Source organism: Chiloscyllium plagiosum, chromosome 4 (genome assembly GCF_004010195.1).
Source record: "Chiloscyllium plagiosum isolate BGI_BamShark_2017 chromosome 4, ASM401019v2, whole genome shotgun sequence".
NCBI lineage: Eukaryota > Metazoa > Chordata > Chondrichthyes > Orectolobiformes > Hemiscylliidae > Chiloscyllium > Chiloscyllium plagiosum.
This window is the reverse complement of record NC_057713.1, coordinates 109,271,591-109,296,341: the sequence shown is the minus strand read 5'-3', so window position 1 is coordinate 109,296,341 and position 24,751 is coordinate 109,271,591. Positions and strand designations below refer to the sequence as shown.

The 24,751-nt window shown below is 38.8% G+C and overlaps 1 protein-coding gene across 6 annotated transcripts in view; it reads left to right on the top strand.

Moving 5' to 3' along the window:
• sugct (succinyl-CoA:glutarate-CoA transferase) overlaps positions 1–24,751 on the top strand; it is a 438,232-nt gene that overhangs the window by 173,464 nt on the left and 240,017 nt on the right. For 4 of the 6 annotated variants that reach the window (XR_006311489.1, XR_006311490.1, XM_043688917.1 and 1 more), the window contains exon 11: positions 3,426–3,528. Coding sequence is in view for 4 of the 6 variants with exons in the window: in XM_043688917.1 (XP_043544852.1) it covers positions 3,426–3,528 (103 nt within the window). In the remaining 2 variants the exon portion in view is untranslated. Of the gene's footprint in view, positions 1–3,425; positions 3,529–11,519; positions 11,544–14,573; positions 15,269–24,751 lie in introns of those variants that run through there. The other 2 variants (XM_043688916.1, XM_043688919.1) reach the window with 2 other exon arrangements.

The following is a 24,751-nucleotide window of genomic DNA, read 5'->3' as shown; positions in this document are numbered from 1 at the left end:
GTTACGTTAGGGCCCGGGTGTCCTTGGAGAAGGAGCACGCGGTGTCGACCAACACCCTGGAGTTGTTCAGGGAGAGGTGGGCGCCACAGGGAGTGGAGTGCATCATTTCTCCCTCCAACTCTATTTTGATTTAGTCCCTCCCCTCCCCTTCACTGTTTTGATCACACAGTACTGCTCTTTGATGTGAAGGGCAGTGTTTGTCACTGGCCACCCGGGTGTTTTCCTTTCTTCCTGGTGGTGGAATCTGAATAAAGATTGGTGCACTTTGTGTCTTACACTGTCTCACACCTGCACACACACACCATGGGTGCTGGGGGGGAAAAAAATAAGCACTACCACACTTAGGTGGTAGTGTGGGGGTTAAAAAAAAAGAAAAAAAAAGGAGTGTACGGAGGAGGGAGGGCAGGTCTGAAGACCTCCTCGAAAAAAAAAATAAAAGGAATATTAGGGGTTTTGCTCACTTTAAGAGCCAGCTGGGTCAGTATCACGTACAATGCATGTGTAAATAAAGGACGACTGGTGATGGGATACTGGACTTTGTGGAGTTATTTTAAGCTGCTTTAATTCAGTAATGATGCAAAAGAGGTTAAAATCCAGTTTCCAGAAAAAACATTCCAGTACATTTTTGAAATGCTTTTTCACCAATCAGTATTGTCTTTCGGCTATTTTTGAAAGAAACCAGCTATTTGAGTCAAGTATAAACATTTTGTTTAATTTTATTCTTTTTTTTATCAGTAGCCTATGTTTCATTTTAACATGATGGTATTTAAATTCAATGGTTCAGAGTGATTTTTATTTCCTCCACTCAGTTATGGCAACAGAGTAGGAGCATCTTTGAGGAAATTCCTATCCTTACTCAGGCTCAATAACTTCCATATGAGTGAAACCAATGAAAGAATTTCTTCACAGGAAAAATTTGCATTGTGGTTGTGTTTACTACATATCATTTAATATAACCAAGTCAGCAAAACATAGAGTCCATTAGACCAATCCAGTTAGTTCTGCACATAAACTATCTGTCATCCTTCCTCATTTAACCCTTTTACCCAAGCTTCTCAAATGAATACTTTTTGCATCAAGTGTTGTGTTCTACATTCATGCTACTCTTTTAGTAAAGACATAGAACGTAGAACATTACAGCGCAGTACAGGCCCTTTGGCCCTCTGTTGCGCCGACCTGTCATACCAATCTGAAGCCCATCTAACCTACACTATTCCATGTACGTCCATTTAGATGATCATTCTGAATACTTTATTAGATTTATTAGTGATTTTAGTATTTATGTCTCCTGTAATTACAAATATCTTCTCCATGCCTACCTTTTCAACCTGTCCTCAATCCAGAGATTGATGTAATCACATCTGAGCATTTTCTTTTCTAAAGATTTCCTACCTGTATAGAGATTGGTGATCATTATAACCACTCACATTTGGTATTGATATTTCCTGTAGGTTAGTAAAGCTAAATTAAGGTGTAGTGATAACTGTTTTACTAACATTATTCATAGATTATGTTGTTTGACAGCTAATAAATCTATGTCAAATTTTATTTTAGTGCTAATCAACCACCTTTTGAAAATGAGATAAAATATGTGAACACGTGTGTGATTAAATCAGCAATTGATTTAAGATGAAAAGTGTCATCTATCAGTTTCCTGAAGGCAATAATATCTGGATGAAAAAAGAATTGAAACTCTTAAAAACACAACCCTTTTGTTATCAGTAACAATCGATCAACTGCCAAGTAGAAGTGGAAGTAATGAGTTTTGCCTTCTTTGAGCAATAGGCATGAGAATGAATGCAAAGTACAAGTATTAAATGTAAGAAAAAAAAGAACGAACTGCAGATGCTGGAAATCTCAAACAAAAACAGAAATAGCTGGAAAATGTCAGCAGGTCTGGCAGCCTCTGTGGAGAGAAATCAGTGTCATCTGTTCTGAAGAAAGATGACTGGACCTGAAACGCTGCCTTTGATTTCGCTCCAGAGATGCTGCTGGACTTGCTGATATTTTCCACCAATTTCTGTTTTTGTTTCAAATATTGAATGTTGACTTTTATGGATTGTGAATTATGTTGGAGTGGGATCGGTCACAGCAGCTTACTGTGCAGTAAGATGGAATTTTATGCAATGCTTTGTTGCTAATAGGTTCATGGTAAGTCAATGAGCAGCAAGATGGGAGAACACCAGTCATTGGACAAGAAGCTCTTCAGTTCCTTCACTGTATAATGTTCTGTCAGATGATTGGACCATGGACATGGACAGCACAGATTGAAAACCTTTTTTATAGAATAGAATCCCTACAGTTTGGAAGTAGGCCCTTCAGCCCAACAAGTCCACACTGACTCTCCGAAGAGTATCCCACCATTTCCCTACCCTATTACTGTACATTTCCCCCGACTTGTGCACCTAACCTACACATCTCTGAACGCTATGGGCAATTTAGCTTGACCAATTCACTTAACCTGGACATCTTTGGATTGTGGGAGGAAACCCACGCAGACACAGGGAGAATGTACAAATTCCACACAGACAGTCGCCTGAGGCGGGAATCGAACCTGGATCACTGGCACTGTGAGGCAACAATGCTAACCACTGAGTCACCATGCCACCCAAGCCAAGCTTTTAGGCTTGGCACTGTTCTTCGAAAGAGGTAGTAAATTCATTCCACACTTGCTTTTTTACCATAGTTTACTAATTTTCCCTTTTCATGTACATATATCCAATTCATTTTTGAAAATTACTATTGAAACTGATTCCATCATGCTTTCATGCAATGCTTTCATAACTCACTGTGTAACTCTCCCTTTTTTATTTGCCAATTTTCTCCAATTCTCTGGTATCCTCTGGTTAGTAACTCCCTTGTCAGGACAATCGATGTTGCACTGCAAAAGGCTTATTTCCCTTACTGTCTGAGAGTTAGAACTCCCCAACCTTTTTTTAACAATGTATTTTTAATATCAAACTAATGTTATTGTCATTTATACAGCCTCCAGTCAGAAAGAACTAAATACAGCTCTAGAATATTTCTTAAAATCAATATGAATTTGAGTTTCTTGCGTCCAATTTAGAAAAGCTGTTGAGTTTCACTTTAAATTGGAAAAGCTGTTGAGTTTCACTTTAAATTGGAATATTTATGATAGGAATAACATTTGTGAAGGATAAAATTAAGCAGTTTCATAAAAACAAATATTAAGTTCTTGTAGGCAGTATATTTTTGCTTGCATTGTAAAATTTTGGTTCCATTCAAATCAAAGAAACATCTGATCTGGAAAATATCATCTCTCACAGCCTCAGGGTTGAGTTTAGTTTTGTACAGAAATGTGTATCTTTATTTTATTGCTGGCTACTGCAAATTAAGTGATATACTGCTGTACAGTTTCAAAATCAGTACATCATGTCTAAACCACAGAATTCTTTTTTATTTAGATTTCTAGACAAGACAACACAAAACTGGTTGGAACTGTTTGAAGGTAGTGGTGTACCATATGGTCCAATAAACAGCATTCAACAAGCATTCTCTGAACCCCAGGTCAGTTCTTTGCTTTATCTTTACATAAAAAACTCGAAAATGGAATTGGAAGGAACATCAGCGAGATGGAAGATCTCCTTTGATGTAGGCTGTATCAGTTTATTATTTAGAAAGAAACAAATAACAATGCCTAAATCAGCCAGAAAAAAAGCTCTTTCAAAAAATGTTCAAGAGGGCTGTTGTGCAATTGTAAAATTTTTAATGAGTGCATTAAACAAGTCAGAAAAGTAAACCAGAAGGCCGAAAACCAAAAACTAGCTACAAACTAAATATCGCATGCTTGCGGCAAGAAACATCAGTAACGCACAGTTACTTATGTTCTATGTTAAGTCTATAATAGTCTGATGAAAGTGTAACATGTTGATTGGTCTATGTTGCCCATGCAGATCTTGATGAAACACGATTGTTATGTTGGATTATGTGGCAAATTTGAGGTTATTAATGAAAATATGAAGTCAAGACCGAAGGAAAGTTGTCCCTGAACAAAAATGGTACAATTAAGTCAAATCAAAATACTAGAAAATTATGAAATCTGAAACCAAAGCAAGATTTATTCAGCAAGTTAAAACCCTCTGTGGAGAGATGTAGGCTCATTTTTGTGCAAAATTATGGAAAAAGTTAAAGGGTTCAGCAAAGGTTACAAAAGTTTCCAGAACAAGTAATAGATGGAGAGAATGGAAAGGGTCTTGAATCTAACTTCAGGCATTGCAGATGGGGGGACAGCTGTGAGAAGAGGAAAGTCAATGCAGGACTGGGGGTGTTGTACTCAAATGCACATAGTATATAAAGCAAGGTAAATGAGCTTGTAGCATGGGTTGAAATTGGCAGATATGATATTGTGGGTATCACAGAGACATGGCTACAAAAGGATCATGGCTAGGACTAAATATTCAAAGATACACATCCTATTGAGCTGACATGCAAATAGACAGAAGGGCCGGGATTGCCTTTTAGTAACAAATGAATTTAAATTGCTAGCAAGAAGTGATGTAGAGTTGGAAGGCTTAGACTCTGTGATGGTAGAGTTACGGAACCACAAAGGGAAAAGTAACCCTATGGGAGTTGTGTACAGGCCACTAAGCAGTATCAGGATGTGGGGAAGAAAATAAATCAGGAAAAGGCGTGTTAGAAAGGCGTTATTATAATAATCATGGAGAATCTTAATGTGCAGGTAGACTGGGAAAATCCGGTTCGGAGCAGATCTCAAGGAAAGGAATTTGTGGAATGTGAATGAGATTGTTTTTGGAGCAGATTGTGGTAGAGCCCACCAGGGAACTGGCATTTCTGAATCTGGTGATGTGTAATGAGGCAGTCTTGGTTCAGGAGCTTAGATGAAGGAACCACTAGGGAATAGTGACCATAATATGAGAGAATTCACCTTGAAATTTGGGAGGGACACGCTTGAGTCAGATGGAACCGTATTACAGCTGAGGAAAGGTAGCTACAAACACATGAGGGAGGAACTGGCCAGAGATAATTGGAAGGGGAGCTTAGCATGGAGGATGGTAGAGCAGCAATAGCAGGAGGTTCAGGGGCTAGTTCAGAAGGCAGAGCAGAAATTCATCCCAAGTAAGAAGAAATGTGCGAAGGGGATGACAAGGTAACTGTGGCTGACAAGAGAAGTGAAGGACAGCGTAAAGCGAAGAAAGAGCATACAATGTGGTGAAGGTTAGTGGGAAATCGGAGAATTGGGAAACCTTTAAAAACCTGCAGAGGATAACTTTTAAAAAGCAATAAGGAAGGAGAAGATGAAATCTGAGAGTAAGCTAGCTAGTAATGTAAAACAAATTGCAAGTTTTTTTTAAGATATCTAAGAGGTAAGAGAGAAGCAAGAGTGTGTACTGGATAGCTGAAAAATGAGGATGGAGAAGTAGTAATGGGTAATTAAGAAAATACATAAAGAGCTGAATCAGTACTTTGAATCAGTTTTCATAGTGGATGACATCAGCAGCATAACAGAACTTCAAGAGTCAGGGGCAGAGGGAGTTTAGTGGCCATCACTAAGGAGAAGGTGATGGGAAAGCTGCAAGGTCTGAAGGTGGATGAATCATCTGAACCAAATAGACTAAACCTCACAAGTCTGAAGGAGATAGCTGAAAAGATTGTGAAGGAAAGACCTTTCAGGAATCACTGAAGTCAGGGCAAGTCCCAGAGGCCTCAAATTGGCAAATGTAACACCCCTATTTAAGAAGGAAGGGAGGCAGAAGACTGGAAGCTCTAGGCCGGTTAGCCTGACCTCAGCTGTTGGTAAGATTGTAAAGTCCATTATAAAGATGAAATTGCAAAGTATTAGGAAATGCATGGTAAAATAGGGCTTAATCAGCACAGCTTTGTCAAGGGGAGGTGATGTATGACAAATCTGTTAGTCATTACCTCCTTAAAGAATTCTAAGTTAGATAAAGGAGAGCCAGTGGACACCATCTGTTTGGATTTCCAGAAGGCCTTTAGCAAGGTGCTGCACTGGAGGCTGCTAACTAAGGTAAGAACCATTGGTGTTTGGGGTAAGGTACTGAAATGGGTAGAGATTGGCTGACTGGCAGAAGGCAGACAGTATAGATAAAGCCAGTCACTAGTGGAGTCCACAGAGTTTTGTTTTGGGAACACAGCTATTTATGTTGTATATTAATGATCTTGATGAAAGAACTGAGGGCATTGTTGCTGCCTTTTATATGACACAAAGATAGGTGGAGGGCTGTGGTAGTGTTGAGGAAGCAGGGAGCCTGCAGAAAGTCTTAGACAGAGTAGGCAAAGAAGTGGCAGATGGTATACAGTGTTGGAAAGTGTGAGGTTATTCATTTAGATTGGACAAATAGAGACACACATTATTTTCTAAATGGAGAAAAGATTTGGAAATCTGAAGCACAAAAAGACTTCAGAGCCTTAGTTTAGTATTTTCTTAAAGTAAACATGTAGGTTCATTTGTTAGTTAGGAACAGAAATGCAACATTAGCATTCATTTCAAGATATTTAGAACATGAGAGCAGAAAATGCTGAGGCTGTATAAACTCTTGTCAGACTGCATTTGGAATATTGCAGGCAGTTTTGGGTCCCATATCTAAGGAAGGAAGTGCTGGCATTGGAATGTTCTGGAGGAGGTTTACATGAATGATCCTGGGGATGAAGAGTTTGTAACTTACAGAATATTGAGATGCCTGGATAGACTGGACAAAGAAGATGTTTACACTACTAAGAGAACACAGCCTCATAGTGAAGGGACAATCTTGTGGAACAGAGTTGGAGAGGAATTTCTTCAGCCAGAAGGTGGTTAATCTGTGGAACTCATTGCCGCAGAGGGGTCTGGAGACCAAGATATTGATTGTATTAAAGACAGGGCTAAATAGGTTCTTAATTAGTAAGGGAATTAAGGGTTACTGGAGGAAGGCAGAAGAATGGGCACAGTGGGCGGCACGGTGGCACAGTGGTTAGCACTGCTGCCTCACAGCGCCAGAGACCCGGGTTCAATTCCCTCAGGCGACTGACTGTGTGGAGTTTGCACGTTCTCCCCGTGTCTGCGTGGGTTTCCTCCGGGTGCTCCGGTTTCCTCCCACAGTCCAAAGATGTGCAGGTCAGGTGAATTGGCCATGCTAAATTGCCCGTAGTGTTAGGTAAGGGGTAAATGTAGGGGCATGGGTGGGTTACGCTTCGGCGGGTTGGTATGGACTTGTTGGGCCGAAGGGTCTGTTTCCACACTGTAATGTAATGTAATGTAATGTAATGGGGTTGAGAATCATATGGACCATTGTTGAATGGTGGAGCATAGTTGTTGGGCTGAATGGCCTAATTCTCCTCCTATGCCTTGACATCTCACGGAATCCATTTCAGATATAGTACAGCTTAAGTGTGCCTAAAAGGTCCACAATGCCACACCTGCAGTCTTTCTACTCTGCACAATGGGAATCTTGCAATCCATGCAGAACCGCGATCCATGATCATATGGTGGAGCAGTCAATCAGCCGAATGGCCTAATTCTGCTCTTAGGACTTAACGGTCACATGGTCTTAAGTTTTGACACCTGAAATGTTAACTATGTTTTTCTCCACAACGTCTGTCTAATCTGCTGAGTATTTCCAGCATCTTCAAATTTAATTTTACTTGAAAAATATGATGCACCAATTGCAGTGCTGAAATACCTACATTATTTATGTACTTATTTATCTCTAATAACATTGATCACAGTAATCTTGTGTCTAATTATCGTACTTAATGTTTTATTATTCTGACTGTGGTATTGCAGCATCAGTATTGCAATAGTTTTGTTTGGCAATGAGAAAAAGATCTGGAACATGGTGGATTTCTAGCTAACAATACTTAGGAGGGATATTTTGTGTGTGGACAAGCACTTACAAGTTCATAAGACATAGGAGCAGAATTAGACCATTCGGCCCATCGAATCTGCTCAGGCATGGCTGATATGTTCCTCACTGCCATTTTCCTGCCTCCTCTCCATATCCCTTCAACCCATTACCAATTGAAAATCAGTCTAACTCCTCCTTAAATTTACTCATTGTCCCAGCATCCACCGCACTTTGGGGTAGCAAATTGTGTAGATTCACAATCCTTTCAGAGAAGTAGTTTCTTCTCAACTCTGTTTTACATTTGCTACCCCTTATCCTAAGACTATGCCGTGTCATCTTAGAATGCTACACAAGAGGAAGCATCTGCTCCATATCTATTTTATCCACACCTTTTATCATCTTGAATTCCTCAATTTGATCCTCTCTCATTCTTCTGAATTCCAGAGAGTATAGGCCTAAACTGTTCAAACTCTCTTCATACAACGAACCCCTCATCTCTGGAATTAATCTAGTGAACCTCCTCTGAACGGCCTCCAATGTCACTGTGTCTTTCCTCAAATATGGGGACCAAACTGTACGCAGAACTCCAGGTGCGGTCTCACCAATACCTTGTACAGTTGCACCAACACTTCCATACCTTCATATACTATTCCTTTAGCTATAAAAGCCAACAATTCGCTTTCTTTATTATCTGAAGTATCTGTGTGCTAGTTTTCTGTGGCTCGTGAACAAGTAAACCTAGATCCCTCCGCTCTGGAGCACCCCGAAGATAATAGGTCGCCTTCCCTTTTTTTGACCCAAATTATCACCTTGCACTTATCCACGTTAAACTTCATCTGTCACAATTTGGCCCACTCTCCTAACCTATCTATATCCATTTATAAGGTTCTTATTTCCTCCCTGTAATTTACTGTCCCGTCTATTTTTGTGTCGTCTGCAAATTTGGCTAGAGCGTCTTCTGTCCCTGTATCCATGTTGTTAATGTAGATTGGAAATAGCTGGGGCCCAAGGACCGAACTCTGTGACACTCCACCAGTTACATCTTGCCACCCAGAATAAAACCATTTTTTCCCGACTCTCTGTCTTCTATCCATCAGCCAATCATCTGTCCAGGCTAAAAGATTACCCCATATCCCATATGATCCCACTTAAGCAAGCAGTAAAGATTGCTGACAATGCAAAGAAAGATCAAGAAACTTGAGCAAGTTTTCTTTAAAAAAAATAGATTAACTACTTAAGATTTTAGAATTATGAAAGGAACTGACACAACAGTTCATTCTGATAAAGCCTTGAAAAATTAGAGTATAGCCTTTTAGGCATAAGTAGTAAAGTCTTGGAAACTTAAGTTGTGGAAGAAGTATAACGCCAAAGATCGCTGAAACCAATCTGGTGAATGGGGTTGGGTGATGCTTGGATGTATTGCTGAATAGAGAAGGAATTCATTGGTGTCATGAAAAGTATATTAGGTGAGATTGATCTGAGAAAAAGGATCAGGTTTGTTTCAGTGGGCCCAATTTTAACTCTAAACTGAATTCACTTACAGAGTTAAGTTGGGCCCTTCGTTTTTAAAGGTGTTATCCTTGTTCCAAAAGTTCTCCGCTTTCCAGGAGCTGCTTGAGGAAGCTCACCATTGGCATCATCGTATAAAAATATTGAGGAAGATGTTAAGCATTTATTTCCAATCTCTATCTTTGAATATTCTTGTTTAAAAGTTGCACTGAATATTTCATTTTTGAAATATTACTGTGCCATCTATACAGGGAGTTTGATTTTAAAATAAATCAGTTACCAATATCCATGATCATGATCCTCTCCTGATTCATAATCTGGTCATTCTGATGCATCATTAGACCAGAGTGAATGAATATCTGAAACAAATCTACAAATCGAAAAAAAGAAAATATATTAAAATAAACCAACTTCTATTTTAAACATTGAAATTTTAAAGATAGCGCTAAAGACTTGTTTAACACTCCAGCCACTCTGTTTCTTTTTAGGAATCCACTGATAAAAATCTATGAAGTTTTTCTGTTCCATTTTGTCATTCAGACTTTTACTTGGCAGGCATGTGGTATGACAGATATTGTCGAATTTCAGAGTCTTATATCTTCCATAGTCTGTTGAACCAGCATTTTTGTTGTTTTTGATTTAATCAGATGCTTTAGTTCCATTTCAGCCTTATGAACTCCTTCATGTACCCATTGTGGTAAAAATAGTCAGAAAGTTTATAGTTGCTGTCACCAAGGATCTCAACTCAGTGCTCTTTGTTTCAATTTATTCTAACTTGCACACTCACTGCCTGCCAAATTGGAATCATGGAAGTGCATATTTCTATGAAATTGAAGGACAGATATTGTCTTCTTGACAACCTAGAAGAATCTAACTAACAGTAGAAAACTACAACTCATATTCCCAGCAAGTTTCTGGCACTATAATGGATGTAATTAAATGAAACTTCAGTATCATTTCTCATTGATAATTCCTCACCCATCAAATTAAAAACAAATTAGTTAATACAGTACAAACATCATATGATTGTAGTTTTCCTCCAGCTATCACAGTTTTCTTCACACAGGTGCTTGTCCCTTTACAGTGCCACCAAAACCCTCAGAGTTACCACCTAACCCCTCTGTTCAAAATGTTCCTCTTTGTAGTGCCATTTGCTTTTGTAAGACTGTATTTTGCCCAGTTATTTTTATATTTAGTTACTTTTTCAATGGAATTATCACACCCCTGCTAAGGGCTAATAATATTTGATTATCTGCAGCATTTTCTCATGAGTTAAACTTTACAATAATGCACCATACCATTTAGCAGTACAATGAACTCTGTATTGGTGACCTTTAGCAGTGCAGTCAGAGTTAGGCTATGCGCAGACATGCTATCCACATGAATCGGACAAGTTTTGAGGGACTGATATAAAAAGACTGCATCCTATTATTAAGCATTATGAATATTATGAATAACAAAAAGTATTTCGGGACAAAAGGTTCCACCAGTGGTAAAAAAAAAGTACTGAAACTCAGAAGGGCTTGTTCACCACACTAAGTCGAAGTGAGGCTCCAAGCACAGGTTTATCGTAGTCATCACAGACAGCATATGGCAATAAGTGAAAGCTGGGCCAGAATACACACACTACATCAGAATGTGGATGGAGTAGTGGAGTGGATAGACAAGTGCATCTTGTAAAGACTGTATCTTTTTATTTTACTTTGTTTTTGATTGTGGACTGAATTGGGAAAAGCACTATCTTAGAAAAAAAGGATTGTGGAAGAAATTGCTGTACTTTTAAGAAGCGGGTTAATGAAAATAATTGGAAGTTGTGTTTACACTGTTGATTTGAAAACTGTGGGGCAAGTGTGGAAGGAGTCTGCATGGCACCAGGTTGTGTGAGATTTAGCCAGCAACAAGTAGCTGATTGGTTTGGGCATTTGTCATCAGTTGTGAATGCCAAAGATCATTAGCCTGACCATAGCTGCCTGATTAGCTCCTCAGCAGGTGAACAGCTTATGGGTGTGAACAGTGCTCTGCAAATAATCTTTGAGCAGTCATGCTTCATAATGGGATGTAGAGCATATAGGCTGTTGAGAAGACAGCTGGTGTGTCTCCCTGTCCATTAAAATGCTGAAAGCCTGAAGAAAATAAGTTTATTTTCTCCCTCCATTTATTGTACCCTGTTGCTTTTAACCAATACAGTAAATCAAATAATTGTGCCTCCTGTGAAGAAGTGAGAGAGCCCGTAGGAAAATGTTAGAGAACTGGAGGACTTGGGAAACAAAAGCAACACTCCATAGAATCCTGAGGTACTGAACTGTTTCCCCAATGTCTTTTTAACGTTCCAACCATAACACCAAAATATTTTTCTTTGTATGCACATTTGCTTGTGCGTGCATATTTTAGATGGGGGGGGATGGAGTTATATTTCAACAGTTCATAGTTGTCTACTTGAGATTTGAATCTATTTATTTGTAATAAATAGTAGTTGTTTTTATGTACACAAACATGATCTGTGTTTTCTATTGACTTGGATTTATCTGACAGATAAATTGTGGACTTTACATAGTTTGGTAAAGGCTTTCACTTTTGAGATAACACTGGGAAGAGTGTGGCATGATTTCTAGTATGTTACTCCAGTGAGATGTGACAATCTAGAAACATGTGTCACCTGTGACCCTCATTCTGTCAGTCATGCTTTTAGAGTTATAGAGATGTACAGCATGGAAACAGACCCTTCGGTCCAACTTCCAAACTCAACCTAGTCCCACCTGCCAGCACCCGACCCATATCCCTCCAAACCCTTCCTATTCACATACCCATCCAACTGCCTCTTAAATGTTGCAATTGTACCAGCCTCCATCACTTCCAGTGGCAGCTCATTCTATACCCGTACCACCCTCTGCGTGAAACAGTTGCCCCTTAGGTCTCTTTTATATCTTTCCCCTCTCACCCTAAACTTATGCCCTCTAGTTCTCGACTCCCTGACCCCAGGGAAAAGACTTTACCTATTTACCTGATCCACAAGGTGACGTTGTAAACCTTTATAACGTCACCCCCCAGCCTCCGACATTCCAGGGAAAACAGCTCCAGCCTGCTCAACCGCTCCCTATAGCTCAAATCCTCCAACCCTGGCAACATCCTTGTAAATCTTTTCTGAACCCTTTCAAGTTTCACAACATCTTTCCGATAAGAAGGAGACCAGAATTGCACGCAATATTCCAACAGTGGCCTAACCAATGTCCTGTACAGCCGCAACATGACCTCCCAACTCCTGTACTCAATACTCTGACCAATAAAGGAAAGCATACCAAACGCCTTCTTCACTATCCTATCTACCTGCGACTCCACTTTCAAGGAGCTATGAACCTGCAGTCCAAGGTCTCTTTGTTCAGCAACACTCCCTCGGACCTTACCATTCTGTGTAAGTCCTGCTAAGATTTGCTTTCCCAAAATGCAGCACCTTGCATTTATCTGAATTAAACTCCATCTGCCACTTCTTAGCCCATTGGCCCATCTGGTCCAGATCCTGTTGTAATCTAAGGTAACCCTCTTCGCTGTCCACCAAACCTCCAATTTTGGTGTCATCTGCAAACTTACTAACTGTACCTCTTATGCTCGCATCCAAATCATTTATGTAAATGATAAAAAGTAGAGGGCCCAGCACCAATCCTTGTGGCACTCCACTGGTCACAGGCCTCCAGTCTGAAAAACAACCCTCCACCACCACCCTCTGTCTTCTGCCTTTTGAGCCAGTTCTATATCCAAATGGCTAGTTTTCCATGTATTCCGTGAGATCTAAACTTGCTAACCAGTCTCCCATGGGGAACCTTGTCGAACGTCTTACTGAAGTCCATATAGATCACACATGTACCGCTCTGCCCTCATCAATCCTCTTTGTTACTTCTTCAAAAAAACTCAATCAAGTTTGTGAGACATGATTTCCCACGCACAAAACCATGCTGACTATCCCTAATCAGTCCTTGCCTTTCCAAATACATGTACATCCTGTCCCTCAGGATTCTCTCCAACAACTTGCCCACCACCGATGTCAGGCTCACTGGTCTATCGTTCCCTGGCTTGTCCTTACCACCCTTCTTAAACAGTTTGTTTTGTGCGAATGACGTGTGTATTGAATTTTGTGTTGCACAAATGCCAGCTACATTTTTTTGTCATAAGTGCTGCATTTTAAAATCACACAGTGTGTAGCTTTTCCATCTACCTAATGAAATGCTACTATAGTACTGAGATGAATTAATGTTTTAAAATTTGAGCTTTGAGCAATATAAATTATGGTAATGATTCACCTGTAAAAGCATCTGTAATATAAAAGGAATCTTTGGATACTCCATTGTATTTGGAATATTTACTTCAATGTTATCTGTAGCTCAGCAGTAACACTCCTGAGATTGAGTAGTTCTGAAGGAATGATGCACTGTTGGATGTGCTATCATTTGGATCAGATGTTAAAATGAGGCCCTATATTTGCATTTTCAAGTGAACATAATACATTCATGGCATTTCCTGCAGGACAGTTTGCTTGGCAGGTATTTATCATTGATGCTTTGTAATCTGTTTGTTTAACTCATTTGTTAGAATCTTGCTGTGTGCAGTTTGGCTGCTTTTTTCATAAGTGACTTTATTTCAAATGTTTTTATTTGGCTGTGAATTGTTTGGGGTATCCTGACAGTGTGAAAGATATTATTAAACTGTGTGTTATTTCTTTGAAAATAAGATAATTTCTGCCTTTTAAAATTATTTTTGAATGGTATGAACTTAGCAAATACAGAGGATGAGAGGGACTATATGTGTATGTCCATTGATCCTTGAAGACAGGTCGACGAGATGGTTAACATATGGGCTCATTGCCTTTATTAGTCAAGGCGTTGAATACAAGAGGAAATAGATCATGTTGGAACTGTTCATAATGTTAGTTCGGCCACAGCTGGTGTAACATGTGCTGTTCTGGTCACCATATTTTATGAAGGTTACCATGAAGGTCCGACCATTTCAACTTCACCTCTTATCAGAGATGTGGTGACTCTCATTTTAAACCAACACCAGTTGTCTCTCTTTCGTAAGGGAGCAGCCTTGTGGTTCTCTGGGACTATGGAAACTTTACCTTACTATATGAAGGATGTGCTTGCACTAGAGAGAGTGTAGAAGAGATTCACCAGGATGTTGATTTAGCTATGAAGAGATCAACAAGTTTCAGACTTACCATCGACTACTTTTTAATACCTGTCTCATTCTTAGACACGTGGATTTCCAACAAGGATGGGCACCTCAGCACCTCACTATACCGCAAACCCACGGTTAACCTCACAATGCTACACTTCTCTAGCTTCCACCCAAAACATATTAAAACGGCCATCTCCTACAGATAAACCCTCTCCATACACAGGATCTGTTTGGATGAAGAGAAACGTGACGGACACTTGGAAATGCTCAAGGATGCCCTCATAAGAATAGGGTACGATGCTCAACTCATCGACCACCAGTTCTGATGTGCCACAGTGACAAACTGTAATGACCTCCACAGGAAACAGACACAGGCTGTAACAGACAGGGTGCCCTTTGTTCCCGGGCGCTGAACAACTATGCCATGTTCTTCACAGCCTGCAATACATAATCAATGAGGATGAGCACCTCGCCAAGACCTTCCCAGCACCCCCACTTCTCATCTTTAAACAACCACCAAATCTTAAACAGATCATGATTCATAGCAAACTGCCCAACCTTCAGGACAACAACACAGCAATCACTGCAAGATGTGTTAGAATATCAACACGGGTAACACCATTACACGTGGGGACACCTCCCACCATGTATGCAGCGAGTACTCATGTGACTTGGCCAGCGCGGTCTATCTCCTACACTTCAGGCAAGGATGCCCTGCGGCATAGTACATTGGCGAGACCGAGCAGACACGATGACAATGGATGAATGGATACTGCACAACAATCATCAAGCAGGAGTGTTCCCTCCCAGTCGGGGAACACTTCAGCAGTCTGGGATTTTCAGCCTCGGACCTTGGGGTGATCATCCTCCAAGGCGGACTTTGGGATAAGCAACAATGCAGAGTGGCTGAGCAGAAGCTGATAGCAAAGTTCGGTACCCATGGAAATGGCTTCAACCGGGCCTTTGGGTTCATGTCACACTACAGGTGACCCCATGCACGACATTTTCTCTCGCTCGCTCTCTCTCCCACGTGCGCGTGTCTCTCACACACACTCACTCTTTCACACACTCACTCACTCTCACTCAATAACACACTCTCTCTCTCTCTCACACACTCTCACACACACTCTCTATCTCACACACACACACACACACACACACTCACACCACGTAGATCCTCCCTCATATGTAAGGTGTCTCTCATATGCACACACATACACCCCCTGCACTCACACCAACAGACACACCCTCTCTCTCATACCCCATTACACTCACACACACACACTTAACCAAGCTTACACACGCACACACTTTATCACATGCACACTCAATCTGTCACTCCTACATGCGCACACATATGAGCTTAGGGGGAGAATTTGTTTTTGCAAAATTAGTTTTATTTTATTCAAAAAGTGCATGAATCCATGTAAAACTCCAAAACTGTACAGAGGGGTTGTCAGTCTGACATAGCATTGGGACACAGAATTCACATTAATTGTTTAAAAAGCTGAGCTATCTTGAGAATTTAATTTAAAAGAACAGAAACCAGCATATCTCATTATAAAAGTTTTAATCTAAGATTGTTTACTGTATCACATCTACATGACACTGGACTTTCCTTTGGCTATAAGTTCTGTGAGCATGATCTTAACCTCCACAACCACCAAAGGCTCCAAAAGCTAGTGCTTCCAAATAAACCTGTTGGACTATAACCTGGTGTTGTGTGATTATTAACTTTGTCCACCCCAGTCCAACACTGGTACCTCCATAGATTGTGGTTGTTTTCCTTAGAACAGCGAAGTTTGAGGAAGCTCCTAACTGAGTGCATGAAGTTCTGAGGCATACAGACAAGGTACATAAATAAGGTAACTGCCCTGAGTAGGAGGGTAAGTAACAAGGTAGCACAGTTTTAAAGTGAGGAGCAGGAGGTTTAGCGGGTATTTGAGGAAATGTTTTGACCCAGAGCATGGTGATTATCGGGAACTCACTGCCCAAAAGGGTGGCAGAAACAGGAGACCTCATGACATTTTAAGAAGTATTTAGATGAATGCAAGAAATGCCAATACATACTCAGGTAAGGGCGAAGTTCTGGAAAATTGGATTAGAATAGATGGATGCTTGATGACAAGCAATGGGCCAAAGTGTTCCTGTGCTGCAAAAAACCTGATGACACCTTGACTCACAGATATCCCAATCAATGGGAAAATGTTTGATATGATTATGAAATATTTGATATGAATCACTATAAAAAGGGGATGAAATTGAAGTAATTATACTGCAATCAGAAGGGTCAGGATTGGTCAGTCAAATCCAAATGATATGGGTACTGAGAGATTAAGGGACACCCTAAATAGAACAACCAAATCAAAAGGGTTTGGTCTAAGTTGAATTGAATTGAGCAAAGCATGAGATTTTGCCTGTGATTTTACAAAACTATTCTTTTTCTTAATAAGTCATGGTAACTTTGTCTTAGGTCAGGTTAAATTGTGGAGATATTTAAATCATTAAAACCAAAAAGGTGTTGTGTAATATAGACTCACTTAGAATTTTGTATCAGGGCACTCAGAGATTTGTTTTAATAAGCGGGTTTGTGGTTCAGCCAAGTGCTGAGAGATTTTGGTATTTTTCATAAAATTCTAAAGTCTAAAAACTGTTGTAAGAGGGAGTGGGAATGGGAACCATCTATAACAGTAAGCAATTTAACATGGGTACAAAATTGACATTGTGTGATAAAATATGGGCAGTCATGAATCAGCAGTCAGTTTTACATCTCTCCTGATCTTTGTTTCTATTGATCTTTTTCAGACTGTACATTGGAGTACTGTGCTCAGTTCTAGTTACTGTAAAACAGAGGGAAGTCTTCAAGCCATCAAAGCAGTCAAATGAACAGACATTAGTCTATTCCTTAGTTTGAAGGATATGAGATTTGGAAAGGCAAGATGGGCTTGGGACGTTTTAACATATTAAGACAGTTTCTAAAACGTGATGACATAGAGACACTTAACTTTGTTAAGGGAATAGAAAGGATAAATATGGAATATTTAAATTAAATACTGTTTATGGTCTAGCTAAGCACCTTGTGATCTGTATGCCCTTGTTTGTTATGATCTGCTTGCACTGTTTGCAAAACCAGGCGTTTACTGGACTTAGGTACATGTGACTACAATAAATTAAACTGAAACTAGTACAAGGGCAAATGAGTTAAACTAATAAAAAACAATATTTGAAATGGCCTATTGAACAGAGCGATTAAGTGAAAATCTGGAATGATTTAGGAATTAGCTGGAAGCAGCACTGGGAAATGGAGGGTTGTTCTAGGTGGATAAATCAAGATGGTAGAAACTGATTTTTCTGATTTTAATGATCATGTGACAAAAGATTCAGATTAATTTCTGGTTTGAAAATTTTAGCAGCCTCCTTCTGTAAATAACTACTAATATTAATATTTCTTTTAATTGATAAGAAACTGCTTTTCAACTAAGTTTGGATCCAGCATATCTAGTCTAGATCACTCTCATATATACAATAAAAATATCAGGGGTTTATCCCTTTCATGTGAGATGTTTAACCTGTCAATACAGAACAGTCATTCTTCTATGAATTCACATATTCCAGTTATTTAGCCAGCCAATAAGCGATATGGTTTTCTGCATTCCTCGGGTTTTAGGATTTAAAACACTTACATTACCTTGTAAGATAGGGTTTATTTGCTGAGCCACAGTCAAGTGAAATTTTAGCATCTCATCTAAGGCTGATGGCTAGTTTGATTGAGATTTTGATGTTGTCCCATTGGGACATCATAGGTATGAAAGTTTTCTTTTTAAGAAACTTATATTTAGCATTTTGCAAATTTATGTAGATTCACTTGGCACAGGTGTCCCTCAGGCCAGTACCTGCATGTCTTTCTTCTTTAAGTAATTGAAGGCACTACACAAGATTTTGCAAATAGTGGCCTACGGTGCTATCTGCTCTAGTAAGTTGATATTAAGTCTGTGTAGTGCTGCAATAAAAGTAGCGCCTCTTAGACTTCAGCCAGCACAGAGTAATAAAATCGTTAATTACTTGTCAGATTTGCTGAATAAGCAGCAAATTGTATTTACTATGCAAACTGTGTCTTCCATCTAACAGTACATGTGAATGTAGAATTTCTGGATGAACCCCTTAAATTTGTGCTTGTAAAGTGTTACAACTGAGGGGTTGGAGAGTGCACTGTGTCTCTCCAGTCCCACCACTCCATTGGTCATGACCTAACTTTAAATACCTTATGCAGTTACTGACATGACCAGTTATATTTTGATCTATATTAAATTTTAGAATAAAAATGTCTATCAATCAGTTTTCCTTAACAAACAACAGAATTATTGATTTATTCTACAATAAGACTTGTTCGACAAAGATACAAATCAAATTAATACATTGTTTCAGATATGAAAGTATAAACATTTACCCTTCTATAACCATCCTATTAAGCTTGTTCATAATTTTGACCATGTCTACACCTGATCTTTTCTGAAGATATTTTTCTTTTCTGTACAGAAAAATAAATCCCAAACTGCTTTTTCTTTCTCAATAGCTGTAATCTTTCAGTTCTGTATAAAGAAAGTATTGCAATTATATAACATCTTTTAAGACTTCAGGACATTCCAAAGCACTTCATTTCAAAATTACTCTACTGACTGTATAGTCATTGTTGCAATGTCAACAATGCACCATAGTCAGTTTGCACGTGGCAAGGTCCCAGTGTGATCATGACCAGATGATATGCTTTTTGTGACATTGTTTGAGGGATAACTGTTAGAAAGGACATCTGGGGTAGCTCTGCTCTTCTTTGAAATAATGCCATGGAATCATTTACATTCATCTTAGAGGCAAATGGTCCCTTAGCTTAAGCATCTAAACCCAAAGATCATCCTTCTGATAGTGTAGGAGTTCCTTAGGACTGATTTGGAGTATCAGCCTCTGCTCTGGGTTTTGGAATCCATCTTGAATTCACAACCTTCTGACTCAAGAGCTGAGATTATGGCTAACTGAGCCACAGTTTCATCCTTGTATATCTTGTATCCACCTCTTCAGGGTTTTTGTTTTCTAATACGATGACGACCAAAATTGTACACAGTATTCTAATTATGACCTGTCCAGGATCCTATGCAATTTATATATTATCTATACTGTATACTATTTAATATAACTTTGCCATAAGTTCATGGTCCAGTTCAAACTGCTGATGCACAAATTATAGTATCTAGCCTTAGACAATAAGTTTTCCAATGGTGCAAGTTAGTAGTTACTGGTTTTGGAGATCTAAATGCTTGTGGCTTAAGAAATGTTCTTCACTGGCTCACTCTAGTTTGCTCTGGTATTTAGTAAAATAAATGAACTTCTCAAATTCTTATTTAAGATGGAAGTTTACTCACAACTTAGAAAGTTGTCTCATCAACTTTTTACTTGGTGCAAATAGCCTGTCCAGGTAAGGGAAGATTAGAATATTAAAGAGCAGATTAGTGATATAGGTAATGATCATCGGAGTGCTGGGAAGGGAATGCACATCTAAACATAAGAATGCACTAACAAATGAAGTTGGAACAGGTAAAAATGGTTAAGACAACAATAGTATTGGTCTTTTATCTGAATGCATGCAATGTTTGCGATAATATAGACTATTGACAGCACAAATAGAAATAAATAGGCCTAATGTGACAGCCATTGAAGAAACTAACTGCATATTCAAGAGTTTTTAACATTTCAAAACAGTAGGAAGAAATGAAAATGAGGCAGCATAGCTCTGTTAATATTGGATGAAATTAGTACAGATATGATCCCACCTGATGGTAATGTTGGACACGTCAAATCTGAGGGTAATATCTGTCTTGATAGATTGGAAGTTTTAGTTTTGCAGTTAGGTTACGGAGAGTGCAGTTACATCCACATGAGGCTGCCATTGAATTTTAACAAAAGAATATAAGTGTATTACACAGAATAAAAAAGTTATATAAATATGATAATGTAGAAAGATCTTAGCATACCAGCAAAAAGAGAAGTTCAACTTTTTTGACAGCATTATCCTTTACAAACACTCAACCTCAGTGAAGTATCTTTCTAATCTTAATTCTTGAACTGTTTATGTAACTAAGATGGTTGCAAGCATTTATTTTCAATGGCTTTCTAGATGTGATCCTCTCTCTGTCTCTCCCTCAGATACTCAGATGTCCACTATTTCACTGACTTCTTGCTGAATTTTAGGAAATCCCCAGTCCACTTAAACTGCTAAAACTAGTCATTTCCAGCTGTGCAAACCTATACTACCATAAACTAAACTACTTACTTCTGGTATGAAGCTGTTCTTCTCAACTGAAACCTGATTTTGGCCATGAGTCTGTCTTTCTATTTATCCTAACTGTCCAACTTTATAAACATTTCATCAATTAATTCCCCAGGTAGCTATCTCTTATTAGCTTCAGTCATATGGTTTCTTGGAAATGATGTTTGAAACAGTGTATTCAAAAATGGACTCCTATCTCTCTTTAAAAAAAAGGCATCTTCACAGAACTAAATCAAAACCTCATTAACCACTACTTTAAAATTTAAATTCCCAAATTATAGTCATGTGCTATAAAATTTTATCACAATACCTTAGAGCAAAATGATTTTGACTTGGAAGATCAAGGTGTGGAATCAGTTTGGGTGAAAATAAAAAATAGCAGAAGAAACATGTCATTGATAGGAGTAGTTTATAACTACGCCATAACACAAAATATATATCAAGGAATGGTGGCAGTTAGTAAGGAAGGTACTATAATTATGGTGTGATTTTAACCTTCATTTCATAGGACAAATCAAATTGACAAAGATAACTTTGGGGTTGACTTCAGGACATTTTCTGGTGACAATATGTTGTGAAACCAATCAGGGAACAGGATTAAGTTAAAAATCACACAGCACCGGGTTATAGTCCAACAGGTTTAATTGGAAGCACTAGCTTTTGGAGCGCTGCTCCTTCGTCAGGATATTTTAGATCTTGTGATATATATCAGAATAACAATAGTTAATGACCTAATTGTAAATGATCATCTGGAGAAAAGTTATTGAAGCGTGATAGAATTCCACATTCAGTTTCAGAATGAGAAAATTTGACCTGAGATTACAGTTTTCATTCTAACTAAAGGAATTGCAATAGTATGACAACAGTGTTGGCTACCATAAACTGGGAAAATGGGTTAAGAGTTAAAGTGAAAGAGAAACAGTGGCAGATATTTAAGGAAAAAATTCATAACACTCTAAAGATATCTTCGACTGAGAAGTTAATGTTCATGAGAAAGTGATTCATCTTGCTAAAGTAATTAAGAATAGCATTGAATTAAAAGAAAAAGTCTACAATGTTGCAAAAATTTGTTGTAGGCCAGAAGATCACAAACATTTTGAAAGCCAGCAAAGAATGAAAAAATAAAGGGAGAAGTTAGAATATCAGAGCTAATTAGCAAGAAATGTAAAAACAGATGATAAAAGGTTTCTCAATTATGTAAAATGAAGTGAAATAGCTTAAATAACATTAGGGCATGAGACAGGGGAAGTAATAGTGGGAGCAAAGGCAGAAATTTTAAAAAAGTATTTTATATCTGTATTCATGATCATAGACATCAAAAGCATACCAAGACAAGTAGAAAGGCAAGGGAGAAAATTGAAACAATTACTATCACTAGAGAAAGAGTACTAGGCAAACAAATGGATTAAAGGCTGACAGGTCCCCTTAGCTTTGATGGTCTACAAGGGTCTTAAAGGAAGTGATTACAGAGGTAGTGAACCAGTTGGTTTAGATTAGATTAGATTAGATTACATTACATTACAGTGTGGAAACAGGCCCTTCGGCCCAACAAGTCCACACCGTGAAATAGCTTAAATAACATTAGGGCATGAGACAGGGGAAGTAATAGTGGGAGCAAAGGCAGAAAGTTGTAATCTTTAAAAATCCTGTGGTTTATGTAAAGATCACTGCAGATTGGAAAATTACCAATGTAACACCCCTTTTCTGGAAAGGAGGAAGACCAAAAATAGATACCTGTGGGTACTTGGTTAATCTAACATTTGTAATTGGGAAAATGCTGAAATCAGTTATTAAGGACATGGCAGTGGACATCTTAAAAAGTACAATGTAATCAAGCACACTAACTCTGATTTTGTAAAGGCAATCATGCTTGATATATTTTTTAATCTTTTTCAGAATGTAAGAAGTAGGGTGGATAAAGGGGAATGATTATATATATTTCATTTGGATTTTCATAAGACATTTGATAGATGCTAAATTTAAGATTAAGAGTTCACGATATTGGGTATAATAACTGGAAACAAAAAATTGGAATAAATCAACATCACCTGTTTACAATCTATATCAATGACTTGGATGAAGAGAGAGAATTGTGACTAAATCTGCTGGTGATATGGAAATGGATGGGAAAGCATGTTGTGAGGACGACACAAAATCTGGCAAGAAGTATAAATAGGCATGCAAAAAAATTGAGTACAATTCAGGATAACATGAGATTATTCATTTTGGTACAAAGAATAGAAAAAGCAGATTATTATTTAAATGAAAATATATGACAGCTGTGCTACAGAGGGTTCTGAGTGTAATCAGAATTTATTTTATTCTTTCATGGGATCTGGCCATCTCTGGCAAGGCCAACATTTCTTGCAATTCCTAATAAAAAAGGTGATGAGTTGTCTGTTTGAACCGCTGAAGTCCACGTGGTGCATGGATATCCAGGGTGCTGTTAGGAGATTAGTTCCAAGGTTTTGTAATATTGAAGAATTAGTGGTATAGTTCCAAATCAAAATGCTGTGAGTTGCTGTATGTAATGCACATTATTTGCACTGTGTTGTTAGTAAATGGTATCAAGATGATAGGTCAGAACACCAGAATACTTTGTGTGTGTTTTAGTGCTGAAACTGCCTTTTTTTAAAGGGAACTGCTACAGAGACAAAATAATTGAAGTTATTAGCTCAATGTCTTGCTGGCAAAAATTCTATGGGACCAATGAGACCAAATGATTCCTAAAGGTGTCATAGAGTTGTGGAGCATGGAAACAGTCCTTTTGGTCCAACTCGTCCATGCCGATCAGCTATCCTTTCAATAAAGAATGATCAAAATAACACAACACTATTTTTGCATAATAAAAGAAATGTTCTAATACCCTGTGACCATCAGTGGAACCAATGGGCTAGTCTCAACTAATAACAATGATGCATGTATCAGTAAAATTAATGTAATATCAATATATAAAAATGTAATTTAATTTTGAAATAAGACCTGTACCATCCTTTGTGCTTTCACGGCTAATGTTAATGGCAGTGAAGTTTGACGGGTAAGTGTTGCCCTGGATGCAGACCTCCCTGTTTGCCACAGAGGCTGCTTTTTTAATCCACCCATTGCTGCAGCATTGCCAGTTGACAATCTGTTTCACTGCTCAATGACTGCATATGTGTCCTATGCACATCACTGGAATTTTAATTTTGATTGTGATTATCAGGAACATGGAAAAAGCAAGAGATTGGACAAAGCACACACTTCATTTTATGCTGTTGAGAATGGCATGCTGTTGACAAAGTATCCCTAATGATTTGCCTCATGGAGGAAGTCCAGAACCAGGAGTGCAATAACTTTACAGAGGCCGGTATCCTGTCACCAAGTCACTCTTTACTTACACTTGGAAAGTCCTTGACACAGTCATCTCTGAGTGAACAGAATGTCTGACTTTCCTGTTCTTTTTTTTTCCTTTTTTGTGGGGCAGCTGGTCCCAGAATCAGTTCCCCCTTCCTCTCAGACACCTTCAAGAAAGAGAGTCCTTGTGCATGTTTACACACACACTGGTCCAGCTCCCTCAAGAGCCAGCTCTCAGAGTGAATAGAACCCCTAACACTAATCTCCTGCTTTTATTTTTTTTATTTAACCCCCACACTACCGCCTAACTGCGGTAGAGCTTATTTTTCCCCCAGCACCAATGTTGTGTGTGTGCAGGTGTGAGACACAGTAAGAGACACAAGGTGTACGAACCTTTATTCAATTTCCACCACCAGGAAGAAGGGAAACACCTGAATGGCCAGTGACAAGCAGTGCCCTTCACATCAAAGGGCAATGCTGTGTGATCAAACAGGGAAGGGGGAGGGCAGGGACTAAATCAAAATAGAGTTGGAGGAGGAAATAATGCACTCCACTCCCTGCGGCGCCCACCTCTCCCTGAACAACTCCAGGGTGTTGGTGG